This window comes from Ostrea edulis, chromosome 7, assembly GCF_947568905.1.
Source record: "Ostrea edulis chromosome 7, xbOstEdul1.1, whole genome shotgun sequence".
Lineage (NCBI taxonomy): Eukaryota > Metazoa > Mollusca > Bivalvia > Ostreida > Ostreidae > Ostrea > Ostrea edulis.
In genome coordinates, this window is record NC_079170.1 from 15,351,915 (window position 1) to 15,372,708 (window position 20,794).

At 36.4% G+C, this 20,794-nt stretch overlaps 1 protein-coding gene across 2 annotated transcripts; it reads left to right on the forward strand.

Moving 5' to 3' along the window:
* The first annotated feature begins 1,778 nt into the window (after positions 1-1,778).
* Positions 1,779-20,746, forward strand: LOC125653973 (uncharacterized). Of its 2 annotated transcripts, XM_048883665.2 has the most exons (5): positions 2,973-3,611; positions 3,726-3,885; positions 11,983-12,139; positions 19,414-19,508; positions 19,738-20,746. In XM_048883665.2, the coding sequence occupies exons 3-5, from the start codon at positions 11,994-11,996 to the stop codon at positions 20,043-20,045; spliced, it is 549 nt and encodes a 182-aa protein (XP_048739622.1). In that variant the 5' UTR covers positions 2,973-3,611; positions 3,726-3,885; positions 11,983-11,993; the 3' UTR covers positions 20,046-20,746. The 2 variants fall into 2 exon arrangements, with proteins under 2 accessions (XP_048739624.1, XP_048739622.1); XM_048883667.2 differs by lacking the exons at positions 2,973-3,611; positions 3,726-3,885 and adding an exon at positions 1,779-2,045.
* The last annotated feature ends 48 nt before the right edge of the window (positions 20,747-20,794 follow it).

The window sequence follows — 20,794 nt, forward strand, 5'->3', positions numbered from 1 at the left end:
TAATTTCCGAAAGACACGTGATTCTCACTTCTAAATACCGAGTGTTTGGCGAAGGAGCCTATGCTTACGTCTTCGGTTTCGCGCGGCCATGACACGATCGGGGCTCAAACTCACGACTTCCTGTTTACGAAGCAAACGCTCTACCACTTAATCCGAGATTGAAAAGTGGGAATTCGACGACACCAGATGGTATCGCTGCTTTTCCTACTTCTCATAACTTTATTTCACGGATCTTTCTTCCAAGATGCGAGGATTCAGTTATCGAAGATTATTCTACAAATAGATCATGATTAATACGATGCTGTCGCCGTTTAAACGATGGAATTTTGTGTGTTTATGTGCTGACGTCATGCGCAAAGAAATCGAATGGCGAGGCGGCAACCTAATAGTCAGTGTTAGTTAGTGTCGCTGAATCACCACTTTTTAACATGGAGTCCGCTATGACTCGCCCCCGTTGATACCGTTTACTCGTGACTATCAGTTGCTGGTCATTGCACTTCGATTTGGATCTCGGTCAACCAACACCTGACCAGGTACGTATACTCGCGAGTAGATCACATCAAACGTCAATAATTGTATATCATCACATCTAGATAAAGATATAATTGAACAATTATCCGAATATGATGCTGACTAACTGGGCGTTTTCCTACTGGGCGGGGCGATACAGTATGAGCTATCAATCACATTCGTCCACCTTGTGGCCACGCCTCCAGATCGGGGCACTGGTATTCCGCTCTATCTATTGAGACTATACCATCCCATTTCCAGGAGTTGAATGTATTCCATGGATCTTTCTCTACAACCTTTCCTGTAATGAATTCCACCGGAATGCTTTTCGGTTGATTTAGTCTATTGATTTGAGCAGTTTACATACAGTATATGTATATACTCAGTCCAACTCTATAATTTGGTTTATACATCTACTGGGAGATGTTTTGTTCCCCACCTCGTTTTTATAAGTTATTAAGGACAAGCTCGACGCAATTGTTTGATAAAATCATTAATTGATTACTGTGGGTGTGTGATTGGGAAATTCAACCTAAGGGGACAAAAGTCAACAGTCAATAACGAGTTCTATACAGCTTATCTTGTCTCAATGGTGGCATTTCCCTATCCTATACGAGTAAACAAATTATTTTTTTTCTCATATTTTCACATTTTAGTACATTAATTCAGGAACTTAGAGAAAATTCAAGATTATCAAAATTCTCATTTGAACATAAAGGGATAGTAATGATCATGTTTTTCGAAGTTTTTGGAAGAAATAAAATGAGTTCTATAATGATTCATGCCAAGTAATATCCCGCATTTAATAACAATTTTATGTCTCTATCTGCATTGATTTCCAAGTTTAAACAATTATAATCTTCAAATTACGTCCGTTGAATTTTTGCAATTCAATCTGCTACATAAGTTAGCTCCTGGTTTGCCGTTTGATGAGCATGCGATCATCAAAGTTGATGCATTTATTTATCTTTTTTATAATATTATAAAGGAAGAAGATGATTTGGGATGAAAAGCAAAATCACTAAAATAAGTTTTACTATCTCTTTAAAGCAAAACATCGAATGAGACAGACAGAGAGAGCATACCCGAAAAGGGTTTACACTTTATGTGTAACCTAAAACCCCCCACAACGTTGTCCCTCAGAAGGCTATCTCAAATCGAAATTTGGCGAAAACAATACAAATTATTTTATTCCACCATGCAACGTAAATAATCGAAAATACATGACGTCATAATCAATGAAATCGCTGTCGAGTAAGAAAAATCTCACATCGCTGTCTATCACGAGTGATGTCGGTCTCACAATGGTGATGATGTGAAAAAATAAATTCTTTCATCCCGTTTAATATGTTTCACGGTGGAATTATTGAGACGAGGTCTTGCAACACGACTTCAGATAATTATTTAATCCGCCTATTCATTTAACACAGAAAAGATAACGTGGCCGAGGTAAACAGTGCATTGTGGCACCATATCAGCTGCGATATTTTCCCTTTCAAACCAAGGAAACTTTATCAACAACAAAATATACGAAGGTATGACAAAGCTTGTCTGGAATTTAAAAACGTTTGTGTTACTTTCAAAACAGTTCATCTATTTATCTACGGGGTTGTCAATGAAGTATACCGCAGTGACAGCGACATTTTTTTTCGAAGCATTATGGGTAATCCTTATAATTTTTCAGCAAATCACGTGACTCAAATGTGTAATCATTGGAGTGAGCTTCGCTCGCTCTTCGTCCGAAATATAGGATGAAAGTGGTGCCTCGTGTCAGAGACCACAATTCCTCCGGCAAGCAAAAGACCGTTGTCAGACTGGTGTTTGATGAAAGAGGCCATCATGGCGACCCAATACACCTTTAAACCGAATACTTCAACTTTAAAGCCGATGCATGGATGAAATATTGTCATCTCTTAAGTATTTTGTTTATGGCAATCTTTGTTGTAGCATGTCCTTTGGTGGGTGGGGGTGGGTCGAAAAGGTGTATTTTGCGATAATATTTCCGAAATCCAGCTCTCCTTATGCTGGGGTCGGTTTCAGATACGCTACCGCCTAATTTTGATGCATTTTCTTGTATTTTTAAGTATAGCCATGGACGATTAAGGACTTTGAATTACAAATAACAATCTGTGATACACTTCACTAATCCTTTTGTTTCTGAACTGCATTCAATGTCAGATATTGTTTTATTTCTTTTGCATACATGCGAGATTCTCGATCACCCCCTTAACGGACGTTTGAGTTGGTTGGCATAATGTATATCGAGTGATAAATCTATGTAAGACATATATTCCTATACCAAGACGACATGTATCAGTTACAACATGGTGCCAGAAGTAGACTAGATGTGACGGAGGGTCTTAATTTTTTCTTCTTTTAATATCATCTTGAAGTCCACTTATTGACTCTCTCTTTTTATGTAGTGTTTGTCGAGGTAGAAATTCTTTAGATTACCCATTTGAAAATCTTCTAATAAAATACTATTCGAACATCGACCCGCGCAGCTATGAGCAATCTGCAGATTTAATTAGTTTAATCCCCTATTGAATAGTTTCTATGAGATTATTTTCACAGGATCGGGGGATATTTTTCCAGGATAAATTTAAACAATTTGTTTTAATATCGCAAACAAAAATTACGATATTAAACACTAATTAAAAATCGTTAGAGAAATTAAAGGATATGCTTTCAAATGAAGTTTATCAACTGCATCCATTGATTTGAGCAAAATATAATCTTTGAAGTACACATACCTCGAGTAATACATACACATACATTTGCAAGATCGTAGGGGAAAAAATCAAAAACAAAAGATAGATAAGAAATGAAATTATTGATTGCTAATATAAACACGTGTCGGGGAAAAATGTGCTCACGAAAATTGTTTTTGATACATCTGGCTATTTCTCATTCGGTCAATGCCTAGGGAAAGATGTTATAAAGTGTTTTATCGGAAAACTAATTAACTTTTAATTGAACGATTTCTTGGAAATGACAACACTTCCTAATGGACAATTACGTCACCTACTCAACAAACATCCCCGGGCAGACAAAAAATTTAGGAAGGCAAAACGGACTTACATGCGACACAAAACACCCTGGTGAGTATGATATCGATCGTTGTCGATCAGATGCTTGTTTTAAAGACTTTGTAGCACGCACCCAGGCATCTATTTACATTGATCTAATGGATATCAATACATATCTTTTGAAAGTTTAGAGGAGTCTCTTCTATGATCGTATTGCCGTCGTAGCGTTATGGGTGTAGTTTTGCAATGAAGCTGCTGGCAAATACGAATTGGTGAAAAGCAATGTATAGGCATTTCTTCAGCATCACGAACGATGGAACATTCAAAGAGTACTAGAAATAATTGGGTAAGACATTTTTTTTTTAAAATACAGATATGATATTCTGTTAATGTTAATTATATAACATTGGGGTGATATTTCATTTTAACATCATTCAAATGAACATTGATAGATTTGACGTGATCTGCAGAATATTTAACTACATATAAGACGAGAAGTGATTGCCATCCTTTCGAAGTACACAGAACTTGAAAAAATGACGGAATCGTACATGTTTCCATGTTCCTAAAACGAGTTTCATTTTTCTGTGGATTCAGTCTGAGTCTCAGAATCTCTCCACAGAAAGGATTATGATATAGTGCAGTAGTTCCGAATACTTCCATAAAAAAATATACATGAATCGTGGTTTGTTTCAAAGAAAACATCTTGCTTTTTAAATAATATTTTCTTATTTCAGTCATACATGTACCACGTTATCAATGGTATATAGCGACATTTTTCCAAACCTTTTCTTTTATTTGGTGACGATAATCATCCATGATATCTCCTTAGCATTGCATACAGTAAAATTGATGGGATTTTACGACATTTCGACAGGGGCAATGATGATGTCGACGACATTTTTAAAACAGTTTTTCTCGAACAGTGCGTATGATGAAGAAAGCAGCATTTAGTAACATTTCTCCCAAGCAGTGCCTCTTGTGAAATCAGTGCCATTTGTAGACAGTTTTTACCAAACAACTTTTCTGGTAAATCAGAAGTATGAGGCGACATTGCTTCTAGTGTTGGTACATGTTGCAGAATTTAGCGACCTTTAACGCCAGAAGCCAACTGTATGTCGACGGTATTCAGTGCTATTTCTCTTTCACGTTGTTTCTGGCAAGTCAATGACATTTAGCAACCTTTTCCCTGTGCGTTTCGGATAAAGTCGCCGGTATTTAGCGACACTTAACCCTAACGCTTACTGGTAACTTCCCAGACGGACCGTAAATGAGAAATATCGATGAATACCGCTGACTTGACCAGAAACAGTGTCTTGGGGAAAATGTCTCAAATGCCACTGATTTTTCATAAACAATGCTTTCGAGAAATGTTCTTCAACTCCGCTGACTTTTGCAGATCAAGCATTGTCTTGGAAGAGAGAATTCGAAGTATCACTAAATGCCGCTCACTTCTGCAGAAGAGAGAAGTGTCGCTGAATGCCACTCACTTTTGCAGAAGAGAAAAGTGTCGCTGAATGCCGCTCACTTTTGCAGAAGAGAGAAGTGTCGCTGAATGCCACTCACTTTTGCAGAAGAGAAAAGTGTCGCTGAATGCCGCTCACTTTTGCAGAAGAGAGAAGTGTCGCTGAATGCCGCTCACTTTTGCAGAAGAGAGAAGTGTCGCTAAATGCCGCTCACTTTTGCAGAAGAGAGAAGTGTCGCTGAATGCCGCTCACTTTTGCAGAAGAGAAAAGTGTCGCTAAATGCCGCTCACATTTGCATAAGAGAGAGAGATGTCGCTAAATACGACTCACTTTTGCAGAAGAGGTGTCGCTAAATGCCACTCACTTTTGCAGAAGAAAGAAGTGTCGCTAAATGCCGCTCACTTTTGCAGAAGAGAGAAGTGTCGCTAAATGCCGCTCACTTTTACAGAAGAGAGAAGTGTCGCTAAATGCCGCTCACTTTTGCAGAAGAGAGAAGTGTCGCTAAATGCCGCTCACTTTTACAGAAGAGAGAAGTGTCGCTAAATGCCGCTCACTTTTGCAGAAGAGAGAAGTGTCGCTAAATGCCGCTCACTTTTGCAAAAGAGAGAAGTGTCGCTAAATGCCGCTCACTTTTGCAGAAGAGAGAGGTGTCGCTAAATGCCGCTCACTTTTGCAGAAGAGAGAGGTGTCGCTAAATGCCGCTCACTTTTGCAGAAGAGAGAGGTGTCGTAGAAGAGAGAGGTGTCGTTAGATGGCGCTGTCAATGATTTTTGCTGAAGCAGTGTCTTGGACATATGTCGTAAAATGTCGCTGATTTTTGTAGTGTCTTGGAAAAACGTAGCTAAAGCGAATGTTTGCGAACGTTAAATCAACTTTAACTTTAACAAACAACAAAGGAGATGTTTATCGTTATTCTAATGGAATTTGATGTTTATGTCTTATAACGTAGAGTTAAATTATAAAATACGTTATGAAGTGTTTACACCTGACGCATTGTTTTTGTGTCTTTCTTTTATGAGGCACAGTCAACAGCTTTCCGTCTCGTTAGCGCTCGGTTCACTGCCTCAAACCTCAGTACAATAGCCAGTACAAAACAGTTGCATTGAAATTACTAATACACGTGTATAAAGTTTGGTAAATTTTACGAATGCTATATAGTGCACACCGTGTAGAGCATTAGATCTAACCTAACGTATGAAACATCAGGCTGTTTTGTTTCAGTGTTATCAATTGGATCCAAGTTTCTTCCGCGCGCTTTCTCATTCTGAACCAAAAGATATTGCTTAATTAAGCTCCATTGTGAACGAAATTATGTTACATTTCTGTCAAACTTTCAGCATTTAATACTACAAGATCCCCACTTGTTATTCGTAGTTTAAATTATCAAATTTGAAACTGAATTAATTGCGGGCAATGTTCTGAACGCGAATCGCCTTTAGTAAGAGATTTCGTCGTAGAAATCTGAGATAAAACCGCTTTTCCTTATTGTTGCTTTTTTAATGATTCCCTTTGATGTGTAATATTAACGGTTTGTTCAGGGCCGTAAGTAGGGTTCTAAATCAGGGGAGGCAGGGGATTGGGGGCCGCCGATTGACTTTACGACTGAAAATGACACTTTTTAAATCCCAATTTATCATGTTTGTGTTTCATTTGTACTATGTAAAGAATCGTAATATGGTGTCAAAGACAAAGGTGCTTGTCTTCATTTTAAACATATATCCTATAATATAACATTTATATAATTTTATTTTCTTTTTTGCCAAAAAATCAGACGAGGCAGTTGCCTCGTCTGCCTCATCGGCAGTTACGGCCCTGTTGTTTTATTCAGTAGTGCCGGGTACTGTCTCTGAAGGCATTTATCTTGATGCAATCTTAATAACCAGTTTTTATACAAACACATTCAGCCAAACACATTAGTAATTTATCAGCAGCAATAACCCGAATACCCATTTTATTCAAATATTACGTTTTGTGATCGATACTAAAATCACGCCTGGACTATTATATTTATCATACTTCAATAACATGACAGCCATTCATCTAAAATTATAAAGGAATATGACGAAGATAAGGATAACGTCCAGATGAAGTTTGAAATATAGATGACGAGAGCTGATTATTTATACAACAAAGTGTATTAAAAAGAAGAGAAAGTCTGTAGAATATATTGTGAAATCTCTTTGAATTTAATTGTGGAAAAAATTCTTATGTTCTTCAATATATCATTATTAAAGAAATTCGAGAGGTCTACAATTTGAATCACGCAGATTATGTGAAATGAATAAATCACCAATCGTCACACTGTAATGCGTTTTGTGTGGTTCTATCATCTCGGTTTATTAGCGACACGTGACAGCAAAATAAAGTGGAATGTTTTGCATTCGAGGAAAGGATATCTTCACTAGATTAAAAAAAATTAAATAAAATCAATTTGATGAAACTGATAGGTTGCGCAATATAGCTACTGTATGCTGCAAACATTTAACACGTGTACTTGTATAACGTTGCTAGGCGTATTGGGGTGCGCGCCAATGCTGTAAATGCGTACCGTACAGTTATCGGCATCTGTTAAGTTAGTTTGTTTGTTTGTTTTGATGTTTTCTGCCACACTCAACAATTTTTCAGTTATATGGTGGCGCCCAGTTTTTATTGGTGGAAGAGAGAACCCAGGTACAATGTACCTGGGAAGAGACCACCGACCTTCCGAAAGTAAACTGGGAAACTTTCTCACTTACCGGCGCGAGCGGGTGTTAAGTTAGTAAAATAATAATTCATCTATCTGTTATTATGTGCGCAAAATCCACACCACTACACATTTGATAACTAGTTGACGAAGTTAGGAATTCACCATGTGGATCTTCCTTTTCTTAGTATCACATGATCGCATCAGTCACGTGACTTTCACACTGTCTTAAGTCCCTGCAATAAGTTACTTTTGCACAAGTGCAAAGTAATTAATCACATAAAACGTAGTAGAATGTATAGATGTTGGGCATTTAATGGGATATAACCTGATTGGGGTCAGTTTACACTTTATAATCTGCAGAGCGGATAAAAGCATGAACCGACCAAACCAATCTATACTGCGTACAATGTAATATGTAAAATCGGTTTCAATAAATCTACTTTATTTAAGTTTTAAACTACATCAAAAGTTAACATTACTTGCAAACAATTTCTGATTGATTGATTGTTTTACGTCCTGTCGAGAAATTTTCACTCCTATTGAGACGTCACCATGTGTAGGTGAAGTACCACAAATTTAGACCTATTCTTAGCGCTCAGGGCCGTTATTATGCAGATCTGGTCAGGTATTGAGTGTTTATGAAGTACTCGTTATATACAGATCTGGTCAGGTATTGAGTTTTTATGAGACTACTCGTTATATACAGATCTGGTCAGGTATTGAGTTTTTATGAGACTACTCGTTACTATGTAAATGTGGTCAGGTATTGAGTTTTTATGAGACTACTCGTTACTAAACAGATCTGGTCAGGTATTGAGTTTTTATGAGACTACTCGTTACTATGTAAATGTGGTCAGGTATTGAGTTTTTATGAGACTACTCGTTACTAAACAGATCTGGTCAGGTATTGAGTTTTTATGAGACTACTCGTTACTATGTAGATCTGGTCAGGTATTTGTTGATGTAGACCTCATAAAAAGCCGTTGATTTGTATGTTATCTACCATGAATATGTGAGTCAATATACCGATCCCCCCCCCCCCCCCCCTGTGCTGGACGTATCATCATTAACACAATATCGACAACGACGAGATCGTGTCGACAAACATTTCGATTTCATCTTTAACTTCGCACACTTAAATGACCGCGTCGTTATTGTGTTGCTTCACACCCATCTTCTGTGTTGAGACATTTACATCTTCGTCATCTGCTTTGTCTTGCTTCCTACCTAATCGTCGTTGTTTACATCGTTGACATCGCACTGTTAACAACATCGTCTCGGCATACTTCTACTTAATGTAGCTGACTAGTCTATCCTATCCTTTATTATATACTTTCAATTTCATCTCTTCTTTTTTCTTTAAAAGTTTGCGGGCATATATCACACCATATATGCCCGGAAACATTCCGGCCCGCAAACATTACGTCACAAGCAAATTACTACGTCGTTAATTTTCAAATTTTTCGTGTTTTTTCTTCTTTTACTCAATTAAACCAATAAAGAAATTGTAAAAAATAAATTATTGTTAGTTTCTAAATGAAATTGGAAGTATATAATAAAAAGGTTATAGACTTTGTATGGGAAATATGACGACCTCGTTTTTTGTCGCGGACGGACCTCGCAAGCTCGGTCCGTCTACGCGCCAAAAAACTCGGTCGTCATATTTTCCCATACAAAGTCTATAACCTATAACTACTTCATCCGTAACGTTCATAAGAGTAATGCTGCGATGGCGACAATATATTGTTCTTATTATATACTTTCAATTTCATCTCTTCTTTTTTCTTTAAAAGTTTGTGGGCATATATCACACGATATATGCCCGGAAACATTCCGGCCTGCAAACATTACGTCACAATCAAATTTCTACGCCGTTAATTTTCAAATTTTTCGTGTTTTTCATCTTTTACTCAGTTAAACCGATAAAGTTATTGTTAAAAATAAAATTATTGCTAGTTTCTAAATGAAATTGAAAGTATATAATAAAAAGGTTATATACTTTGTATGGGAAATATGACGACCTCGTTTTTTTATCGCGAACGGACCTCGCAAGCTCGGTCCGTCTACGCGCCATAAAACTCGGTCGTTATATTTTCCCATACAAAGTCTATAACCTATAAATATTGTGCTGCTACACAAACAACCTTTGCGATGTTGACAATATCGAACCAACATTGTGGTTACAATTATATTCTCTGTAATATCAACACAACACATTTGGACATTGCCTAAATCTAACCTTAACCACAATCAGAACGTCTTAACCTTAAACTTTAACTAAAGCTCCCCCAACGCATGCATTGATATCACTCCTAATTTTTAGTTGAACCTTTCCAAAACCATTTTCTCCCAACAAGAATCAGGCACAGATCCCTCTACCCTAACGATACACGGTTCCTGAATCAACCCGACCATGATCCTGACCCCTTTACGCTCATAATGACCCTTTACCGTATAGCCCTAGCTCTTTATCCTAAAACGTAACTTAATTCTTATATTTTTCTCTAATCCAATCACTTTACCCACACCCAAATCATATAAACGTAAACGTCAGCAGATAATGGAATCGTCATTTAACACGAGGCAATCAATGCCAACATCTACTTTATATTTCCGACATGGATTGCAATTGCAATCTGGAAATAGCTAGGTTAAAATGATATATTAGATTACTTCTTTTCTGCAATATGTATGATTGGTAAATATTTAACTTTGTGGAAAAATACAATGTATTAGTAAACTTTCGTCTTGGAAGTCGTTCGAGAAGAAAGGATAAGTGCCGTGATGGCCATTCTGATAAATTGTCATTTTACAAAATGAAAATCAGCATGTGACCACGACGTATTCATGTAGTTGAATAGAATGTGTCAGAGTGGAAAAAGCAACAAGAACGGTATTTATTAGGATTTCCTGTATCTCAAGGTTTCTGATCATAACTGTGCAGAAGTTTCATTGCAGGGAAAAAAATAAAATAAGAGAGAGAAAAAAAAACCTACACACACAAACCAACCAACCAAAAAATAATAAAAATGAAATAAGGGGGAAAACAAACAGTAAAAAAGTATAATAGAATAAATGAAAGTTAACAGATTAAGAAGAGGGGAATAAAAGAGAACGGAAATTATGGCGAATTGTGTGTGTAAACTAATTCCTAAATTATATTTAGTGGTTAATTGTCCTGTAAGCATAACAAAGACTACAAGAGTAAATTAAGCAATCTGAAACATTCTACTTTTCACTTTTTAAAAAATATGTTTGTGGAATTGCTTAGAAACCCCGTGTCTTATTTTGAACGGTTTATGATTTTGTTTATGGTAGACGAGGAACATTTGGGATACAGTATCCATATCCTGGACTGGTTCACATCTCCACTTAACGTTATCAGGTGATGTACGGGGCTGCACTATAGGTACAAAATGTAAAGTACAAACAGTTACTCCCATTATAAGAAACACTCACATAAATTGGCATGATTTCTAAAACCACCCTTGACAGTAGTAGACTATATCAAGGTTACACCGGGTTAAATGTTTTTATCAAGACGTCCCGCTAATCACGAGGTGTGATAAGTGAACGGGACCAGCGACATTAAGCGAGTGCACAGGATATTGAAGGTCCCTGGATTTTTCTTTGATTGGTCTTCCTTGAAATACTGGGATCCTAGGGTGTGTTTGGAATTGAAGACTTCTGGTTTCCTGTCGCAAATTGAGGCGCTAACATTCCCTGCTCATGTGATGTCTAACAATTAAAGACGGTTAAAAATAGATTATGTTTAATTGGCTGGCGAAGTGGTACATAAAAACCGAACTGCTTCTGTATCACGACAGGCTATCTTTAGTGCGAAGGCATTAGTCTATTAATGATTAAATTATTGTAAGATTGCGTTTTATCAATGATACAAACGTTTCCTTGACATTGGTATCAAGTGGGGGAAAATATGGTAAGGTAAATCATTGACCGATTTATTGAAATTGATTAATTTTCACTTATCATAATATCAAATGCAAAGAAAGTAGCCATTATGTTAAATATCATATTTAACAGTTTTATATATTAGATGTTTTGAGAAAACATACATTCATCCAGAAAATTCCTTCATATATAGCCGGTTTGTAAGTCTTCATATATAGCCGGTTTGTAAGTCTTCATATATAGCCGGTTTGTAAGTCTTCATATATAGCCGGTTTGTAAGTCTCAAATGCAAAATTAAAGTAGACAGTATCTTGAAAAATATCATAAAATGAAGCATTATACTAAAACATTAATTGAAAAGCATTGTTTATATTTGAAGATGAATGAAGGATGAGAAATTGCAGCTATACGACCAGTAATGGCACTTTCATTAGTCTTCAATGCACAGACAACTGTTGTACCGGAAGTGACGTGAACTATTGTTCCACAACAACGTGTTTAAGCGTTTCCTCCAACGAGGATAATTTACCAGTATTGTAAGTAAGCGCGTTATTTTATATTTATGACTTTATTAGAGAACAAATGTATCATATCACTGTTCATTGATGTCATCATCCCAACAATGTGCTGAAACGTAGTGACGAAGAATCTATAAATATATACGAGCCCTTTGGGTGAATAGACACCCTTCCCGTTTACATTTGTATATTTCAGCTGTAACGCGAAGTTAATTAGTTAAGGAAATTATTTTGTGTTTAGTGAGTGGTTTGAATTGTGACGTGTTTTATGCACTATGCATGCTTATGATTTGCAATTTTTACTTAGAAATGAAAAGATAAGAATAATTCAATAGGACATTGGGAATGCTTGTTCAGTTGTTTTACCTCCCTTTGAGAATTTCCCCGTGTATTGAGATATCACCAGCACGTGCCACTAAATCAGAACTCTTTTTGGCGCCCAGGGCGGAGATTTACTAAAGGAGGTAAACTCGAAGTCACGCGTAAACCGAGACGTAATCGTGACTTGCGAGTTTTTGTGTGATTTACTAAAAGTCGTACATGTACGTTTACATTACGAGAAAATGTACAGGTGCTTCGAGGCTGATGTAGATCTACACGTAACTTTTAAAACTGCGTGAAAAGTACCGTAGATTCTTTGTTGTGCAACACGAGCCGTGACGAGGGACCTCGGTTTTAATGTTCACGACCCGTACGTCATACTTCTAATTGCCGAGCTTTTGGCGCAAGAACAAGCATTACCTATTTTGCTGTCTTAGTTTTGGCGCTAAGATAAGACTTGAACTCACAATCGCGAAACAAATGCCTAATCACTACGACACTTCAACTCATTAATGGCTGGGAGTAAAATGGTTTGGAATACTAGCATTTATTAAATTACTTAATACACATAAAACAGTGATACGCTTTTAAATAGCATCCAAACTATTCAAATTACGATTCTGTCCGTGTACAAGCAAAAGATGGCGCCAGAATAGTAAATCGGCCTCTCATTAATTGAGCCATCTAAAGACTTTAGTTTTACCGTTAATGATGATCTGCATTAAATTTTAAGTGAACGGCTAAATACGGACGGCTGCGATCTCCGTATGATGTCAATAATTTTGACCCCCTTGAAGGTAATTAATTTTAATGAATGTACTAGACTATTAATAAATGGAGTTTTTAATGTCTAACAAAGCTATACAGTTAGGTAATAAACATTACGTAATGTCGTAACGAGGAACGCTTAAATTGTAAAATGATAAAATTTCAATCGTTAGCTAATGAAATCGACCACGCAATTTTCCAGCAAGATTTCTGGTCTAGTATTTCTTAATAAAAATAGGAAACAGCAAAGGATGGACAATTCGGAATATTTCATCTAAATATTTTACCAGTTTGAAGAAGATATATGAAGAGAAAAGTTTCCATAAACCATTTACATGAAAATGTATTGTTAGAATGTCAGTAAAATCCTCAGGGGAAGGATTTGTTTTCAATATGGAAATCAATTATATCTTAAGAAGTATTTTCAATATACATGATGATTGAAGAGCTCTGGAGGCGCTGTTATCACGAGATGCTGTTCATCAAATATTTCTATTGCACTGAGATTATTGATCCCCAATCTGTTGTACAAATGAAATTTCTAATCGAAATTAGATCGATGTCTTTTTGTGGTATAAATTCCAATCATTCATATTCTTTCTCCTTTTGTGGACCCTTTGAGTAATGACGATTCGTTTCCATTTTTGTGTATATGCACTTGTATACTGATAAATTATACTTTCGTAAATCCTTGCGTATTCAATTGGATATCGTCCCTGATAGCAGTCGTAAATACCATATGAAAGGTGAAGATAACGAACAAGGACTACTATAAGCAATACAAAATAAAGAGTTGGCAAACACGGACTCCTGGACACACCAGAGGTGGGATCAGGTGTCCAAGAGGAGTAAGCATCCTCTGCTGACCAGTGACACCAATCAGTCTTAAGCCGTTTGTAGAGGCTAGATACTATGCTTTTCTGGACATTCAAATCTCCTGCCACAACGTTAAGGGTGTTGCTAGCCAACTGTAACTGCACCGCCCTGCTGAGTGCATCATTAAGCGGCCTGGCCATCCTTTATGCAATATGAGAAAGAAACTTTGATATCAGATTATTCTTACCAGGTATCAGAATGACAGCGAACAGGTCTGAAACGTAAGAAATGCTCTTACATGAATCCATGCACGTGCTAATCGTCCTAATCAACAGTAAATTACTTGAGAATATTCATATCATACAATTCAAGATATCTTTAATATCAAAATTTATTGAAGTTTACCGTGATTGGGATTCCGTTTCTTTTGCGTGTCTTCCCGTGGGTATCCGGGTTAGAGTAAGTCCTCAATACCCCTTGCCTGTCGTATAATAGGTGACTTAATGGGGCAGTCATTCGGATGAGACAACAAAAGCTGAGACCCAGTGTTAAAGCAGGAGCCGATATTAGGCCTAAATTTTGCAGCCCTTCTCCGGCAATGGTGACGTCTCCATATGAGTGAAAAATTCTTGAGAGGGACGTTAAACAATATACAATCAATTATAATCTTTAGCGTGTCTTAAATAAATAGATAGATGATAGATATATAGATAAATAGATAGATAGATAAATCGATGGATAGTATATCGCCTTATATAATTACATTAGTTGCACCACAAACTTTCTTTTGTTGTTTGTATGGCAGTTTTAATGTAACGACTGCAAACTTTTATGCATGGTAATAATATTAAAAAAACATTCTGATAAATACATTAACGATCATAAGATTACTTGAAAAATGAAGATTGATCAATCGCATAAATCCAGTAAAGAATTGTGAACAGTGAAAAGACAGATTCTTAGAAACACCAGAGGTGGGATCAGGTACCTAGGAGTGAATAACCCCTGCTAACCGGCCACACCCGCCGTGATTTCTATAGCTTGTTCAGGTACATGGAGTATTTCGTAGTCAAAATCAGTGTGCCAATAACGGCCTATCAATCGGTATGAAACACGTCAGACTGCATTTTACTTACATGTAATGGTAAGTTGTATTTGCAATAAGACTACAACAATCGTAACAGTTTCGAATATTGGGACTTTATACGAAACTGTGGAAACTCTTGTAATCTGTCTCGATGTAACAATAGGTAATACTCAGAGCATGCTCTCGCATTTCGAATCAGTTGGGAGACAAAACCGCCATATGCAGCTACATAAATAATCTAGGCCGTAACTGAAAACTCAGGATCGAACATCTTCATTTAATCTTATTTACAATCTGATAAATAAGGTATGATATGTTTTCACAAAGTAAAATACCCAGAGCATGAAGTGCAGATATGTTTTTAAACAAAATGAAAAGATTATTAATAATTAAATTACCCAACTTGAACGTTTGATATTGTAACCTTTGAATAGCTGAAATGTTGACGTGCTGGAGTTTCCCTTTTGGTAATTTTTTTTTATTTCGTTGAAGCACTTTACCTGGAAAGTGTTAAATATCTGTACAAAAGATTCTTTAAAAATAGTTTTCAGTATGGAACTGCTCCCAGAGAGGGTGAATATCCTATGTGCTCTATGAAGTACTTTAGAAACTCCCCGAAGCATGAGAAAGTTGCATGTTCATCAATTTCAAGTTTTGCTTAATTTGTTTATCATAATGGTGTTGCTAGTTTTAGATAAACTAGTGACGTCACTAATGATTTCTTAATAAAAGCAAAGCTACCGATGTTCATTTAAAACCATCGATCTATTTTTTCGATTGAACCTTTCTGTTTAATTGAGTCAGTTTATCAATTGATGTAGGTAGATACATGTACATGTAGCAGCTTAACTGTAAAGATAAACTGAACGATATTGCTACATAAATTACAGATTTTGGAAATGAACAGGTCTTTAGAGATATTTAGAAACATATATCCATCATGCTTCTATCATCCCATCCTACTCTGTTGTGTTCGATAAATGAAATTCTAGAAATGCGAAAAATTAGATAAGACAAAAACACACCGTTAGAATGTATCGGTTTTTAGCGGGAAATGAGGATAGCATCTGTGGTATTTATGATACCAGCCCAGTCTTTAGGATTAATGAATTACTTTTCCAATACCGGAGTGTCATTTAATGTCCATTAATTTCTGCATGAGGCCAATCAATGGTAATTTTCAAAGATGTCGTTCTTTGCAAAAAGACTAACATTTACATATGTAGGAAATTTTTGAATGGTAGGTACCGGTATATATTAGTAATCGACTCTCCATTAAGTCTTGGGATGCTTTCCCCTCCTAATCACATGATCCCACCTCTGGTATGTCCAGAGGACCGTATTTGTCTGATCCCACCTCTGGTGTGTCCAGGGGACCGTGTTTGTCTGATCCCACCTCTGGTATGTCCAGGGGACCTTGTTTGTCTGATCCCAACTCTGGTATGTCCAGGGGATCGTGTTTGTCTGATCCCACCTCTGGTATGTCCAGGGGACCGTGTTTGTCTGATCCCACCTCTGGTATGTCCAGGGGACCGTGTTTGCCCTAGTCTCAATTTTGTTTTCTTGACAGGATTTATGACCTTGATCACTGTTAGTTATTCTCCCTTTTCATTGATCGCTTTCATAATCTTCATATTTTACTTGTTTATTATGGGCTGTAAGAGAAATTTACAGGACTTACACAGAAAAAAATATTTATATTTGACTCGAGTAAAAGCTCTGGCTTTAAATAATTGCGTTTCTGAAATTGTCGAAACATCACTCTTCCGATATACATATAGCGGGTATTAACGGTCTATTTACCTCATATTACAGTTCTATATTATGCAAAGTGAAGATAACGAACAGTGATCAATCTCATAACTCCTACAAGCAATACAAAATAGATAGTTGGGCAAACACGGACCCCTGGACACACCAAAAACAACAATAACGACGACGACATCTTTGATGTAGTTGTGACCACATCAAACTTTAACACAATGATCATTCGCTGTAATTCATTTTAGCAGTCGAATTGAAATAGAATTAAAGTACATCAAAGTCTTGATATATTTGCAGCCTCTTCTTTTCCATACGTTGAAAATGAAATGGCACACTGATTGTGACTACGGATAACTCCGTTTACCTAATCAAGATATAGGGCTCACGGTGGGTGTGACCACTCGACAGGGATGCTTACTCCTCTTAGGCACTTGATTCCACCTCGGGTATATCTGGGGGCCCGTGTTTGCCCAGCTCTCTATTTTGTATTGGTTATAGGAGTTGTGAGATTGATCACTGTTCGTTATCTTCACCTTTTATGGAAAACCATTCTTTGATAATACAGTACACTTTGTAGCATGATATACTGTATGTGAATGTGGGGTTCATACCTTAGTGCCTCTTGTGCTAAACAATAGTGCTATTTCATGGTTGCAGAAAAATGTGAGGATTTCTTTTTATCCATTATCATATAAAGAAGAAACATTGTCGAATACGCCTAGCAGGGCGCCAATTTCGGATGCTGATATGATATACGATACCATTAGTACTAATACAGCATACACGTTAACAATGTTGGAATCAAAATTTGTATTTTATGCATTTTATATTCTTCATATTTTTCGACCATAATCGACCGCAGTGCAGTTTTGTACACATATTAGTAATAATATATTCTTTGCATCAATGGATGTAATCTTATAGTATATTCTTCATTCATCAAAGTTCTCTTACATGATGTATCTCAATCTGAATATCAAAACATCCACAGCATCAACACATCCTTTAATGACATTTAATTTTTCTTGATGACTACCATTTGGGTTGCCGGTATATCGTAATACTGTACGTTGTTAGCAAAAGAAATTCAACGAGTTTTAAACATAAAAGGTTATCTTTATAGAATAGTCTGCTGTGTGTTATCTTAACAAGGTGTAATAAAATAAATATCACGAATTACACTTTTTTCCTGTAATTTTAAAAACTTGAAAAAAGGGACACCTTTTCATCTTCCAGTGTTTTTATGCCATGAAGTGTATGTTTTGCCCCCTTTCAATCGCAGAAAATGTCCTTCTCTAACAACATTCACATTCAATACGCTCTTCCTGCAATAATTCAGGTTTTCCGTATCTGCATATTAATCCATACTAGTGATTTGACCCATTTGAACGTACCCTTTCCCAAGTTTATATCTTTATGATGAGGTATTTATGGTCTCTTCTATTGGTGTACTTAAGAATTAGCTGGTAGTGATCAATAGTTCTTATTGTGTAAAGAGCATCAATGAGAGAATTAGCCTACTGCTTCATTTCAATCCGTTCCCAAACATTGCAATGTAACTTTCGTAGTGCTCCTCTCAGGTGTATGCTAATCAGGTCAGTCTTCATGTTTCCCAAGATTTATACTGCTTAAACTCGAGCTTTAGTTTCTCAGATAGTGCCACTGTGCATCACCGGCTGTGCGCTTTGTCCCTTTTCCCTCATTCTTGTGAAATCATTGCTATGTGGTGTTTTTTAAAAAACAAATAGCACTCCCTGGGCACCATTTCCGAGATCGTTAATTGTTTTATTTAACTTAACGTTAACTTCTCTTTCAACTGCAAGATAAATGTTTAAAGTTCATCTTTAAAGCTCTAGTGACTTTAGTCTTTTAATCCCAGATACTGCAGTCAGCATACTTTTGGTGATGCTTAGAACCATGCACTGCAGTTAGAAAGAAATATCATTTAAATCACTGGTATCAATGTCTTTGATATTGTCTGACACTATGAGTATCTGGAGGACTGACAATTTTATTGTTGATTTTGTACACCCTACAGTTCTTGGTGTCTTTCGTTATATCTGTGGTTGCCACACCAATCACCAATCATTAATTAGCTGTGCCCGGATTATATGACTGAGATCAATCTAAATTAAATTGGCTTGTCAATATGTAGCATTGAAAACGAAATCTTAAATGACATTTTTTTATATATGCAATGCCGATTTTGGCTCATTTGATAGGATATTATATACGCTGAGGACTTTATACAGTCTACTCCGTATATAATGAAATTCAGAGGACCAAACAGAATTGTTCATTATATCCAAAGATCAATATAACCAATGCTGAACTACACAAATATTGCTACTGGGGGATTTATTTTAACTTCAATATAACAGAAAGTTCAACGTAACCGACTTCAATATGAGTGGAGTGGAGTGGGCTGTACATGTATTCCTTTGTGAACAAAGATGAATAGCTAAACTGCCTGATTTATTTGTTTATGTTTTGTAACATAAATTCCTGATCTGCTATTGCTTTGACTCTCTTCCAGATTTTGGGGTATTCTAGGGGGATTGTTCGGCCTAGGAATCATTCTGATCACCGTTACCTACGTCATATGCCGGTTCAGGTCTCCCAATACCTGTAGTGAGTATCATCATCATGTCAGGGAAACATTTTCCACGAACGGTCAATTCACTTTGTCTTTTGTAAATATAAGATGATTTCAGTACTGATCAAATTAATACTTATGTTTCTTTTTTATTCTTTATTTTTGTTTAGTTTTATAATTCGAAAACAAATGTTCATTTGAAATGAGACTGTTTAATTACTGTTTAGTTTTTCTTGCATATCACAGTTCTGAAATATTTTGCAGTGAAAATTTATTCTGATGACGACATTTTTGACGAAAATGCGGCGTCACAAAGGCGGCGATCATCTTTATTCATAACAAAGTACTTCATGAGACGAGAAAGTGTTTGGAAATTAAAAACTAGAAGAAAATCTCAGCTTACTGTGAAAATACACGGAACACATTTAAGTCATGCAAGTACAAGCAAAGCAGACGATCGAACAAACCCCTTCCCCCAAACTACACTTGTCAAGAACGGAGATACGAATGCAAGGTGTGGAGGGGGAGGGTACAAAAATTGTTCATCGATGCTGCCAGAAGTTGCAGGTTGATTTTCAAAACATGAAATACACATTTCTCTTTGATATCCGAGCACTGCATGGAATGATTACGGTCTCCGGGTGGCAGCTTTAAGGACATTTGGAATTGCAGAGGCGGATCCGCAGACGAAGCTACCGTGAAAATACTTTTGCAGATCAATTATTTATTGTTATCATATCGTTTTAGACCTATGTTATAGAATCAGTAAATTGTAAGCTTGATAACAAAAGTTATAATCTGCTTACACTGTGTATTTCAATTGTAAAATACATGTATTACAAATATCTAAGCACTTGGTATATACATGTACATGTACATTTTTGTACACAGTACCATAATCTTGGAAAATCGATTTTCAGTTGATGAAGAGTGATTAGATTTGTGAAACTATACCCGACAAATATACTTGTTGTTTTGCGTCTTAATCAAACATTTCCCGCTCATATTGGGACTTGACCAGTTTTAGCTGATATATAAAAAGTGTGATGTTGCATGACACCCAAAGACCACATCACGGAGCGTTCGTTAAAGTGCCAATGTCTGTCATAGATCAGCAACGTAGTTTTAAAGACAGTAATGCACAGTTTGCGGTGGAAAAATGTTTTTCACTTTTAATGATCAAAATGTATTGTCTAATATATTTGAAAAGTTTCACAAAATCATTTAATGTTATACAAAATGACAGAAACTCATTATAGAGAGTTTATATTTTTATTTGTTGTTTTAACAAAGATTAATGTATGAGAAGAAAAATCTTCGT

What these genes read in the sequence shown, in the direction of transcription:
- LOC125653973 (XM_048883667.2), top strand. Translation starts at nt 11,994, where the DNA reads ATGAGAAATTGCAGCTATACGACCAGTAATGGCACTTTCATTAGTCTT. An exon ending in GAGGATAATTTACCAGTATT is followed by an intron (nt 12,140 to 19,413) that starts GTAAGTAAGCGC and finishes ACTCTCTTCCAG; the next exon opens with ATTTTGGGGTATTCTAGGGG. An exon ending in CAGGTCTCCCAATACCTGTA is followed by an intron (nt 19,509 to 19,737) that starts GTGAGTATCATC and finishes AATATTTTGCAG; the next exon opens with TGAAAATTTATTCTGATGAC.